We start from the raw sequence: 13229 nt of genomic DNA on the forward strand, positions 1-13229 counted from the left end.
GAATACGCCAACCATTTCGGGCAGATATTCGGTAATCTCTTAAAAACACGCATTTCGGTGCGACATGCGGACTCACGCCATTAGTGTTGGTTACACAAAAGACAAAAAATTATTTTTAAGAGATTCTTACGGGCTTCATGTATCAGCAAAAAGCACTTAGATATCTTCCAAAGTGAGTGATTTAATCACGAATTGGGGAAAACAAAATTTACCGACGTTGGCTTCTTAAGGGTCGAATTTCCGAAATTCCCGCGTTACCAACACATACCCATGATAAATATGTTCTCCCGACGTTTTAGACATAGGAAGGTGGCATTATTGCCTGGGCGTTGGCGAATCAGTCAGTCGGGCAGTTCGTTTTCTAGGTACAGAAAAAAAACGTCTGTGAAGCAATGGCGACTCCCTAGTCACTTTCCGGCAACTTTCTCTGACGTCACAGAACCTTTTTTGGGCAATTGGCAGCACCCGGCTAAGCGTTCGCTATGCCACATGACCGGGTGATTGCAGTGGGGCCACTAGTTCTTTTTATTGCATCACTTGAATGCTAAAGTGCACCTAACGCACCGAAAATTGTTTTTATTGCTGCCCCATATGACGTAAACTGCTGCCCATAACACTTCACTGTAGGACGAAACTTGAAAGATTTTCAGTACTTCATGGTTTTCTTCGGTTAAAATACTTCCTCTGTGGCAAAATGGAGCTGAGCGACACACTGAGACCTAGGTTTTTATAAAATTACGCAATGTTTTTTGTTTGTATTCACGGCCCTTTTAAGGTGTGTAGAAACAAGTTTCTAGGGCACCTGTGAGGTTCGGCAGTCTTCTTGCCGACAGAGTTGGCGCCCTAACGCGGCGAAACGAAAGCGAAGAAAGAGACGCGCAAACGGTGTAGCAGAAAAAATCCGGTCAAAGTAACTCGCGTCAAAAGCAAGATAACGAAGCGAAAAATATGCAAAAACGACCTAGCAGTAAATACGTAGCGCCAAGCTTTCTTGTTCAAAATTCGTACGCAGACTTTAGTGCCCCAACAAGTTTTCGTGCGCAACACGGCAGCGTCCGCTACTCTGGAGTGCCGGATTCGTGGAACTCGTAACAGAGCGAACGAAGGAAACACAGAAAACCGACGAAAAACCGAGTAGCATAGTATGGCAAAAGTGTGAGGGAGAGTGCGGCAAGCAGGGGTGGCGCCACAGAAAGGTGCCAGGACATACGTCCTCCTGCGTCCTCCACGTTACTTCTTTCTCTTTCAATTAAGTAACTTTCGCTCGTTCCTCCTCGCTGCGCGGCTCACCCCAACCACGTGACATTTGCGCGGAAGGTTGAAACACGATTTGACCCGCCGTGGTGGCTCAGTGGCTAAGGCGTTGCGCTGCTGAGCACGAGGTCGCGGGTTAAATTCCCGGTCGCGGCGGCCGCTTTTCTGATGGAGGCGAAAAGCAAAAACGCCCGCGTGTACGAGATTTCGGCGCACGTTAAAGATCCCCAGGTGGTCAAAATTAATCCGGAGCCCTCTACTACGGCGCGCCTCATCGCCTGCGTTGCGTCGGCGCGTTAAACCCTACAATCAATCAACAATCAATCAAACACGATTTGCAACAACATGCTCGGTGGCGGCGACGCGCTGCGATATAACGGCTTTACACGCGATCACTTCCTGAGCAGCAGCAGCTATGCGCCTTAACCATGAATGCGGTAGTTCGCTCGGCGGACAAATTTCGCAATAGGGAGTGTATTAATCGTTAGTCGCTTTTTTTATTAACCCTGAGCAGCGGCGGCAACTTTGGTACCATTTACATTGCTGACGATGGTCAGTTTTCGCGTTTTGTGAGACATAAGGCTTCCGCCTGAAATGGCGGTGCAGCGCTATCGAACTCCACTTTAGCCGAAGGGACGCTGTGTGGGATAGTAGACAAAGCACTTATAAAAACGAGTGGATGTTCTCTTTTTCTATCCTTTCTGTAAATGCTTACTTAGGGTGATCGTTTTAAGCATTCCGCGCAAAAAGATCGCTCGGCGAAACACTCAGAATATAAATTTAAAGAATGCGGGTGTGCAGTATCCTTGTTAGATTGTAGATTTTTGTTCAAAGTGAGTGAAGTGAAGTTGATTCTTCTTATAAGAAAGAGGGGACCGCGACAGGAGGCAGTAAAGCCATTCGAGGCCTCGGTAGCCTAGTGAAGTTGGCAGTAGCGACCTAAAGGCCAAAACGCCATTCGTATACATGGAAGGTGAGACAAGCATATCAGTTTAATACTGCACTACAACGAGTGAATCTTAAAAACATATTCGGGCCAATCCACCATGTGAATGTGGTTGAAAAGCACATTCACATGTGGTTGAAATGGCGCCCACAACAATTACCCAAGCGACGTTTCTTAAATTCACTCACGTCGCTCTACAAATTGTAAAACCAAAGAGAAGTGAAATGCACTTAATTAACCACACCCTCTATTACTTCAAACAGATGTTCTTGGTAACGTTAAATTAATGCATGATGCACGAACGGTGGTGGGTTGAATTGTATTGGTGTAGCAGCTTTTGGTGTATTGGTGTAGCAATGGAAACTTTTCTTATAAAATTAATTAAGCTCAATCCCGGTGTTAGACGCTCTCACTTCTCCGTCTCTGCTGTCGCGGACGGAGGCGGCGAGATCGGCGGCAGAGGCGGAGCAGGTGGAGAAGGATAAGGAGGAGGAAATAGTTGTATTCAGATTTCTGAACGGCCAACAGTGCGGCCCAGAGGAGTGGTTCCTTCTTCACTGTAGCCCACATTCAGTCCGCGCCGCATGTGCTCTGTCCGGCAGCTGAAGCTGGGTAGGCAGACAGCAACTTGGCAGCAGCATCTCCCATTGCTCTTGTTCGGTAGTTGACGGAAAGAGAGGAGGATGCTCAGGGCTAAATTCGCACACCCCGTATATTTGGTAGTGTGTTCCTACTTCTGAGCAAAATTTACGTTCAGCGTCGTAGCGATTCGGGTGCATTAAGTGACCACGCGTCGGGTGTGGGAAGAACCGGATTGTATGAGCCGTGGGATAGTTTTTTGTTCTATCGAAAGGTCAGGGTAAGGCGAAGGTAGGGGTGTCTGTCTCAGAAGGCGATAATGCTGGGTTATGTCCCTGAATGAGACAAGTGGGTTACTGTCTTTCTGCAGCTCTATAGCACGGGGGGTAAAAGTCCAGGCTTGGTGGTCGTATTCATTGCCCTCCATAGAAGTGTGAGCGGATGTCAAGATGAGCTGAATGGAACCATTTTGGGAGTTGTTTTTTAGCACACGCAGTGCAGGTCAGGAAACCAAACCCGACTCGTAGTTCCGGTAGGCTTGTTGGGAATCGGTGACTACCTTCCGAACCCCTGGTTACGTGAGAGCCAAGGCGATGGCTGCCTCTTCTCCTGCCGTCATGTCTTCGGTCTTGAGCGAGGCACAAGCAAGGAGGTTGGTTCTGGAGGTAACCATAATGACAGCGTACTGCGGCCATTGATGTTGGGAGGCGTCTGTGTAGAAAACTGCATGATCCCCACTGTGGGTGGTGTTGAGCGCTTGAGCCCGTGCTTGTCGGCGACCCTCGTCGTGTGAGGCGTTCATATTTCTAAGCAAAGGAAGCATCTTTAGTTCGTGTCGCCAAACGTCCAGGAGTACATCAAGCGGAGGGACATTCTGTGCTGCCCAGCCAATCTGCTGAAGAATGCGCTGAACCACCACAGTTCTGCTTATTCGGAGCTTCTGGATAGAAAGATCGCCCTCTATCAGCTCTTCCACCGTGTTGTAGAGCCCCGTGCTAAGCAGTCTCTCTGTGGACGCATTTATGAGAAGACCAATGGCTTGCTCAACCGCCTTTCTAATCGTCTTTATGTCCTGCTTGCCTAGTACAAGACAGGGGGTTGGCGTAAGTGATTCTCGAGAGTACAAAAGCTTGAACTAATCGAAACGTATCGGATCCCCTGAGGCCTCGCTTCTTGGTGGCAACTCGTTGGATTATGTGTATGATTTCATTGATGCTGTGTTTGAGGCACTGCAACGATGCGTCACTGTTGGTGTTAGCCTGAATATTTAGGCACAGGATCTTGATGCTGGGGCTTGGAGTGATGGCCTGACCATCAAGGAGTATTTGAATGTGTTCCTTGAGGTGTCGTTTAGCGTGAGGGTGGACGACAAGGAGACGAGAATTTTTACGGGAACACTGGAAGGTTTAGCACACTAGCGTACTAGAAGTGAGATGCCATGGGTTGGTCTGAGCTTATTCGCTATCGAGTCGCGTTCAGCGATAATGCAGGGGTTAAACCCGTAGATTTGCTTGGTGAGAGCACTACTTGTCTCCCCCGTCTCCGCATTTGCTACTTTCGTGTGGGGATTTGAATGGGAGCCAATGCGCAGGGATAACTTATTTCTTTCTTTACGGTCTGGTGGTGTTGGGTTAATGCATTTGTTTGTGCACCAACTTGTGTCTCGGTTTTTCTTGTACAAGTTGGCGGAGCATCCATTTTTACGTACTGTAATTCGAGAGCGCATAAGGTACCATTTACCGTTTCTCCTTGTTTCTTCTGGTGAGGTGAACCAAAAGCCGCCTTGGGGTTTTCTAAAAGAAGTTGTAGATACGTTTCATCTCCTTACTGCGCGGTTTTCTCTGGAGTACCTGTTTAGTCTTTCAAGGACGGCTATGACGAACACTTTAATTCATAATCTATTCCCCATGCCTCTTTATCGCAGCCATACTTGCGGGACCATACGAATTATGTTTTAGACCTTGACAAGCGTATGTGCGTGCCGCCAAATGCCAAAACGTTTCTCTTTAAGCATCATTCCCAAACGTTTCCAATTAAAACATGGCTGCGAGACAAAGGAATGCCGATCCCTTGGTCAAACAATTGCCGCTTGTGCAACCAACCAGAAACTATTGACCACTGTTTTGTGCTGTGCCGTGACGCGATGTTTTTCTGGGACGTTTTGCAACGGACACTAAAAAAGGACATTGATATCACCCCTACACCATGCGCTTTTTGCCATTTATTTATTTATTTATTTTTATTTATTGTACCCCTCAGGGCCAAAGGCATTACAGAGGGGGAGTGGGTTACAAGCAAAAAAAAAATAATACAGTGCAGTGAGTATAACAACAAAAACATTAGATTGTTCCTGAATATACAATATTAGCTAGATTCTCGCGAAAATTCAGGTTATCATTAATATTAACAATGTCACGGGGAAGGTGGTTCCATTCGCGGGATGTACGGGGGAGAAATGAATGACAGAAGGTTTTTGTGTTGCATAATTCAAGACCAACTTTGTGAGAGTGATCAATGCGATGGGAAGTGTACGGGGGTGGTGGAATTAATTTACAGAGTTCCGGGTGGTGATACAATTTATGGAACAGGGTTAGACGAAAAAGCTTTCGACGAGAAGACAACGTAGGTAGGCAAAGTGTATTTCTCATTGCTGTAATGCTTGCACCTCGGTTATAATTGGAGAGAATGAAGCGAATTGCATTGTTCTGTACAAGTTCAAGTGCAGTTGTTAGCATTTCGTGAGTGGTATCCCATATCGGCGCGGCGTACTCTAATTTTGAACGTACTAGTGTTGTAAAAAGCAACAGTTTAAGTTCGGACGGGGCGTTAAAAAAGTTTCGCCTTATATATCCCAGCATACGGTTAGCATTGTTAATAACGTATTCGACGTGAAGGGCCCAGGACAAGTTTGATGTGATGTGAACGCCAAGGTACTTATAAGAGACAACCAATTCTAGAGCGGAATTATTAAGAAAATAAAGAGACGGAGTGGTGTTTGTACGAGATACACGTAGGACTTTACATTTCTTAGTGTTGAGCTTCATTCGCCATTCATGACACCAGTTAGCGATACTAGTAAGATCAGACTGAAGAATTGCGCAATCGTTGTCGGTGTTGATTTCTCGGAAAATGACACAATCATCAGCAAAAAGATGGATTTTAGAAGTTACCAGGGAGGAGAGATCGTTAATGTAAATTAAGAATAACAGCGGCCCCAACACTGACCCCTGAGGTACACCTGAGTGTACGTCTCGTAGGGGTGAGTTGTAGCCGTTTGCTGCAACGAATTGCGAACGATTAGTAAGAAAACATTCAATCCATTTTAGAAGATTATCATCGATATTTAGTTGGCGTAGTTTGTGAAGCAGGAGTTTATGAGAGACCTTGTCAAAAGCCTTGCTAAAGTCCAAAAAAATACAATCTGCATTCGACGAACGATCAAGAATACGGTGAAGACTGTGTGTAAATGTTACCAGTTGAGTTTCACAAGAGTATGATTTCCGGAAGCCGTGTTGTGCCGACGTGAAAAATGAGTTAGATTCAAGAAATTTAACCAGATTAGAAAAAATAACATGTTCGAGCATTTTACAACATGTGCTGGTGAGTGAAATTGGGCGGTAATTAGAGGGATCACATTTATTTCCAGTTTTGTACAGAGGAACCACCTTCCCGATTTTCCACGCGGCGGGTAACGTAAATGTATTTAGTGATTGTTGGAAAATTTTTGTTAGTAGTATAGAACAATAAGCATTTGTATTTTTCAGAAACTTTGCAGTAATTAGGTCAAAACCAGGGGATGAATGATTCTGTAAACCGTCAATTAATTTGGAAATGCCAAGAACATCGACAATCACTGGAGACATGGCAATATATTCGAAATGTTGGACGGCCGGAAACTTATCGACAGTAGTGTTGGAAAAGTTTTTTACGAAAGTGCCGTTTAAGATAGACGCACACATATTAGAAGGCACTGGATTGTTAAAGTCGTCCTCGAGGCCAATATCATCATGAGCGGGTGGATTAATGACGCGCCAAAATTTCTTAATGTTAGTCTTTAGCATAGATGGCAGTACTGTAGATAAGAAAGATTTTTTAGCATATTTTACTGCATGGACGTAAGCATCAGAAGCGACGCGATAAGTATCCCAGCGGGAACTAGTGGGGGACTTTTTGGCTAATCGGTAAAAGCGCTTCTTACGGTTAGAGAGGCGCTTGATATACGAGTTGTACCATGGTGCGTGGGGATAAGATGTAACTACACGATTCGGAATATATTTATCCATTAGTTGGTGAATTTTACTCGAGAATAAATCCCAATTACATTGAACAGACCGGTCATCAAAGTGCAGCAAGAATGAGTCGGTAAAGACTGACAGTTCGTTGTTAATAGCTTCGAAGTTAGCGTTCTTGTAGTCACGAATATATTTTTTGTCTTTTGCTTTTCTTGGGGGGATTGCGTTAATGTGAAACGTCAACAACAAATGATCACTCAATCCAGGGGAATAAGTGACAGATGAAGCAAAATCAGGTCGGTTCGTTAAGATAAGGTCTAATGTACTTGCTGTGTTATTTAGCGTTCTAGTCGGTTGTGTTATCAATTGGCTTAAAGAAAATACAGAGCACAAATCTAAAAAATTACTTGCTTCAGTCGAAAATGGCGATAAGTGAGGCGGTTGCGTACTCCAACAAATGTTAGGAAAGTTAAAGTCACCCAGAAGAAAAAGGCACGAGGAAGGATAGCGTGTAGAAATTGCGTTGATTGCGTCATGTAGCTCATTCATAAACGTAATTGAGGAAGAAGGCGGTCGATAGCAAACACCGAAGACTATATTTTGATGGTGAAGCGTCATTGAGGCCCAAATTATTTCTAAATGACTGTTAATATGTACGCACTTGGATGGAATATCTTTTGATATGGCTAAAAGAACGCCTCCGCCTCGACGTTCAGTACGGTCGCAACGATAAATGGAAAAGTGAGAGGCATTGCAAAAAATTTCCGTGTCGCGCACATGGGTGGAAAGCCAAGTTTCTGTTAGCGCAATAATGTGGGCGGAACATGTGTCAATCGCCGATGACAACGACTCATGTTTGTTAAGTACACTTCTTACATTGCAAAAAAGAATGGAAATGTTAGGTGAAGAAAACGATGAACAAAGATGGCCACTCCCCTCGTTGTCCTATGATAAGGCAGGAGAGGCGGCATTGTTAGTACGGTTGGGGCGCTCGTCTCGAGTTTCAATTTGCTCTACGGTGTCAATGCTAGCGTTGTAGATGTAACATTTCTTGTCTATAAATAATCTTTTGTAGCTGAGTTGGAAAGAAGGGGATCCAGGCTGACTTTTAGCAAACTCAATCAGTTTTCTTCTTGCAATACGAGTGGTAACAGAGAAATCCTCATTTACAGCGACGTCCTTAAGTTTGAGTTGACTGCGTAGGGAAAGTACTTTTTGTTTTTGTTTGAAATTAGTGAACATAGCAATGACTGGGCGAGCTTTGTTCGGTGAAAAGGACCCTAAACGATGTGCACGTTCTATTGCGTCGGATTGAAAAGAGTCCATGACGGAAGATAACACAGATGTTAGTCTTGCTTCTGTCTGTTCCCATGTTTCTTTAGCGTCTGCAATGCCATGAAATATTAGGTTGTTACGACGGGATCTATCTTCAAGTTCGTCGACACGGGATGTTAGATAATCGGTGTGGTTGGTTAGGCCTGCAAGTGATTGTTCCGTTTGCGATAGCTGCTCTTCGAATAAGGGAAAAGCCTCAGATTTTTGTTCAAGCTCGTCCAGTCTTTGCTGGATGGCGGTCATTTTGTTTTCAATGCTCTTTTGTCCTTCTTTTATAGCTTTTATGTCAGCAGTGACTTCGGTTTGAAATTTTGTACTTTCCAGCGTACGTTCGTGCACATCTTTAAGTAATTTAAACATTAGCTTAGTTTGTTCGGCGGGATCATCGGGTAAGCATTCGGAGTCATCAACTGAATTAGATCGTGTACGAGGACCAGGGTTAGCCTCTATGTCTCCACAGCAGAGAAGAAAACAGGCCATAGAAAAACACTCGCAGACAGTGTCACATAAGACCCGTGGGCACGGGAGCAGTAATACACATCGGTCATCGCACCTCTTAGTGTAAAGTGAATATGGTTTACACACCTGAAATGCGTGAAGTAGCGGATTAGGAAGCATGTTGACGACACTGCTCCCATGCCCACTGAAGAGGACGCTTGGATGCGCGCTGCTTAAATCCAGGGCGTCGAAAGGTGATGACGTTGACCATGGGACTGACGGGCTGATGAATAGGGCTTCCGCAGGATGGCGCGTATGTGGAATCCGCGCATGGGCAGAATCGACACACAGCGCACCGTTTACGATGGAAAAGTGGCCACCGTAGCTGATCGGCTCTCCAGGTATCAGCAACGGAGGCTGACAGGCGGAACCGCAGGGCGACGCAGATAGCCAGCTGGCCAGACACGTCAAAAGAGCCTGAAATGCGTGAAGTAGCGGATTAGGAAGCATGTTGAGGACACTGCTCCCATGCCCACTCAGGACGTTATTCGGGTGCCATATGACGTTTTTGTGCTCATAGGTTTGTTTAGCTTGTGGAAGTGGCGCATGACTGATCGGCATGCTGAAATCCCCCTATGCCGACCAAGTGCTTGTTTTCAGAAACAGGCGGCGTTGGTACGGAGCGTATATGTTGCGCAGAGTGATCCACCAGAGTGGCTGCATCTTTTGGATGCGTGCGTTTTCTTGCCTGAGTTTTGAATTGGCGCCGAGCTTTGTTAAACTGACGTGCTCACCCTTTGCTGTCGGTTAGTGTTAATATTGTGTGTAAATTGTCTTGGCTGACTTCCTTCTAAACTTTCCATGCATTAAAGATAAAAAAGTGGGCTCGTTGCTAAATCGGTAAGACAACGGGCTCTGACTGTGTTACTCTATTAGTTCCAAATTCGGTTCCTTGCGGTGCCAGTAACTTCTTTTATTTGTTCACGCGTGTTTTGTGTTGACACCAACGGTCGGGAAAGAACCCTTGACGGGTAGAGGTAAAAAGCTTCGCTTTAAAAAAGAACAATGCATGCGCAATGTAATACGCATAACCCAGTCGGGCATATAAAAACACAGTTATAGACGTAACTGCTAAAATATTACAGATAAACAAAATGTTCGACGTAATTTTGAAATATTTTGTCACACAGCCGATGACGCCGTGCAAGCGGTGAACCACGGTGCCTCAGCGATCATCGTCTCCAACCACGGCGGCCGTTACATGGATGGAGTCTCTCCTACAGTAAGCCCTTCAGACAAAATTGTCCGGTGGGAGCTGAAATATCTTTCCCAAATGCGAAAAAAGATTTATATATTTGTTCGTAAATCCTGAACGATATAACTAAATTTTATCCACCAATACCTGATACCTATGTGAAAATGGCACGCAAAACTTGCTTGAAGTAATCGCACTTAATGCGATCGTTTGCCTTTAGAGGGAAAGGTGAATATTATTTTGTTGCAAGTGAATGATCACACTATAACAAGGTTTATCTTCGACGGAAAAGGACGCTTTGTTAACTGCAACAAATTTAAACCAGTAATTTCTTCTGAGTTTTCTCTTCAATTTTCGCCCGACGAAAAAGAAGACATTACACATCGTGCAGGGTGACCAACTACAAAGTCATTCAAAGCAGTTTCCGAAAGGAAGCTGCTGCCGCCAAACAGTAGCAATAAGACATACTCGTGCAATTTTTCAGCTTGTCGGCTGACGACGGACCGCGCTCTTTGGACTATTCCGCCAGTATTCTCAAAGTGTCGCCGCTGCTTCATGTATATATGGGAAGTATAAAAATCCCCGGGCCATCTCCACTAATGTGAAACCTGGGGAGAGGTGAAGCTTGTAGCTTATAAGTGTATTCTTGGCGCCTTGAGGTCTTTTCCCACGGAGATGAAACCGTTGGGGGGATACCGGTATTCAGCTTTGCTCGAAGCAAGAAGCGTTCCAGCGCGAGGTGTTGAAGAACGAGTGTCCCGGTAAATTCTTTCTGTATGTGCTGCGTTCTAGCGCGAGGCGTCGACGAGTGTCCCGGTGTTTTAGTACCGTGACTACTTGAGACGACGACATGAGAGGCCGACAGCCCTACCCCCTAGGGTGCTTCGCCGCTAAAAGCTGCAGTAGCTGTAGTGTTCACGTCCCCTAACGCTCTGACAGTATTTACGACCATACTGAAAATTCTACCGAAATCGAAACTCAAAGAAATCATACCAGCAGTTGTAGCAGTTGAACCGGCTTAACAATATTTATGCGAAATATTTCAGGCCTCTTGCAAACAGAAACGTTAAGCGGGAGTTGCCTCATTTTGGTATGTTACATTTACATGTACCTGGTTGAAAGCTTGCCCCAGGAAACTGGGGCAAGGAAATTGGGGCAAACGTGATGCCATATGTTTAACCGGCACGCGGAGGATCCGGCGTCATTTTTTTGTAACTTTCACGAGTTAACCTACCTGCACATATATTCGGGGGCGTTGTTCGGCTTTACGGCCGAAACAAGCCTATGTAGCAGCGCTGAGTGCTTTCACGCTCGAGGCATTTTCGGCATTTATAAGCAACTGCTGGTACCGCAACCGGCATATTTACATTTACGGGACTGGAATATACTTAAAAAGCCCAACGTGTGTCTAAGCTTTAGTGTGCCTTGAAATATTTTGCGCTCGCACTTTCCATTGGTCGACTTTTGAATGGCGTCCGCCATAGAGTCTTTGGATTATTTACTGCCTGTGCGTCTGCAGCTTCCGGAATAGATTCCTCGACGCCCCAGGTTAAAAGACCCCATCACTCAGCTTCGGGGCGTCTTGGTCCTGACGACGGGCTCGTAACACCAGTGACTGGTGTTGTGAGAAGCGCCGCCTGGCTGTCGCAAACACGCAGAAAATATTGCCGGCCTATCCGCTTGCTTGGGCACAAATGTCGACGCCAAACGAAGCCTTCTGCCTTCCCGGACACGTAACACCCTTTCCTATGTCCCCCTCACACCCTGTACGATCTTTAACTTCCCGCTTCTTTCGTTCCGTTTTTTGTTCCATTGTCCGTTCAGTGAATAATCGCTGTATCAAATTTTCTCGTGTTCACACATTTCGCGCACCGTTTCTTTCGGCCTTTCGTTCTTGCTTTGCTTGGAGTTGTTCGAACAGACAATCTCATTTCCCTAGTCAAACACCTCCTGTGCAGACCAGTGCCATTAATTTACACTAGCCAACGGCGTACCAGCTAAATTCCGAAGAGATTGGGAACTCTTGGGGTTTATTTGTTCACAGTGCATCATGCTCCTTAGGCACATACAGGTGATGTTTCACCGCATGACGGTCCTGATATTCATTGCGCTTCTGTCTACACAGCTCGACACCCTGCCAGCCGTTGTGCGTGCCGTGGGCGGCCGATGCGACGTTTACATGGACGGCGGAGTTCGCTCAGGAGACGACGTGGTCAAGGCGCTGTGCCTGGGCGCCAAGGCTGTATTCGTTGGGAGGCCCGCCCTGTACGGTTTGGCGTACAATGTAAGTACTGTCGATTCTATTCATAGCATTTTAACCTTTACTATCCTGTGACATACTGGCCATCGGGTCCAACGTGTCCATAACAACCGATATCAAGTGGCTACTTTGCAGGTAATAGACACACGGCGGTATGAAAATCTTTAAGGGCTCACTCATTTATGTTCCGTTATCAAAGCCTCTGGCTGATTCCAGGTGCTTGTAGCTTGATCTAATATTGGGAAAATTGTATTTCCTTTGTATTCCTGCTGATGGGATACGCATTCTCAGCCGTGCCAAAACAGGCCGTATAGCGGCCCGACAGGCTCACGTCAAGGCTTTACTTCAGTGATTTAGTGGTGATGCAACTCCATGCCGCCAGCATTATTCAAGGTCTGATTGTGGGGCCTGGTGTGATGACGTCACTGCATCTCCCTGTAAGCGGCTCCCTTAATTTTCTCATCTTCAAAAACATCACAAGGGGTGGGTAGTTTGAAAGCTGTTGTAAAATTTGTACCAGTGGCAGGATTTCTTTCAAGTAATTACGAAAACTACGCATATAATGGTATGTGCTGTCGGCATATCAATTCAGACAGACAATTTTCCTATCAAGGAATTGTCTTTAGCCAACGCCCGACATTTACAAATTTGTTGAAATAGGCGCGCCGAGATGAATTCCTTCTTAATAACTCGGACAATAACAGGAATGTTTGATGTGGCTTGAGATACTGTGTCGTCATGTTTAGGTGTAGGTGCGTCAGCTGTATGGTTCTCCTAACGAAGCTATTCTTCTAGCCGTGTCATGCACAATTCCGAATTTTGCTAACTCGCAGCAATCAAAACAAAAAAAAAATATTTAAGTTCATGGTAGCTCCACTATCGTCATTTTATTTACTTCAACCAATCAAAAAGTATTGTGAAACCGTTTTG

The 13229-nt window shown here is 45.5% G+C and overlaps 1 protein-coding gene across 1 annotated transcript in view; it reads left to right on the forward strand.

The window, feature by feature from the left end:
• Positions 1-13229, forward strand: part of LOC144173565 (2-Hydroxyacid oxidase 1-like) — a 51133-nt gene that overhangs the window by 32824 nt on the left and 5080 nt on the right. The window contains exons 6-7 of the mRNA XM_077701938.1: positions 9975-10066; positions 12165-12323. Coding sequence (XP_077558064.1) covers positions 9975-10066; positions 12165-12323 — 251 coding nt within the window. The remainder of the gene's footprint in view (positions 1-9974; positions 10067-12164; positions 12324-13229) is intronic.

The sequence above is a fragment of the Haemaphysalis longicornis genome, unplaced genomic scaffold (assembly GCF_048455015.1).
Source record: "Haemaphysalis longicornis isolate Haplotype H1 unplaced genomic scaffold, Haemaphysalis longicornis Haplotype H1 scaffold_3, whole genome shotgun sequence".
In the NCBI taxonomy this organism is placed as follows: domain Eukaryota; kingdom Metazoa; phylum Arthropoda; class Arachnida; order Ixodida; family Ixodidae; genus Haemaphysalis; species Haemaphysalis longicornis.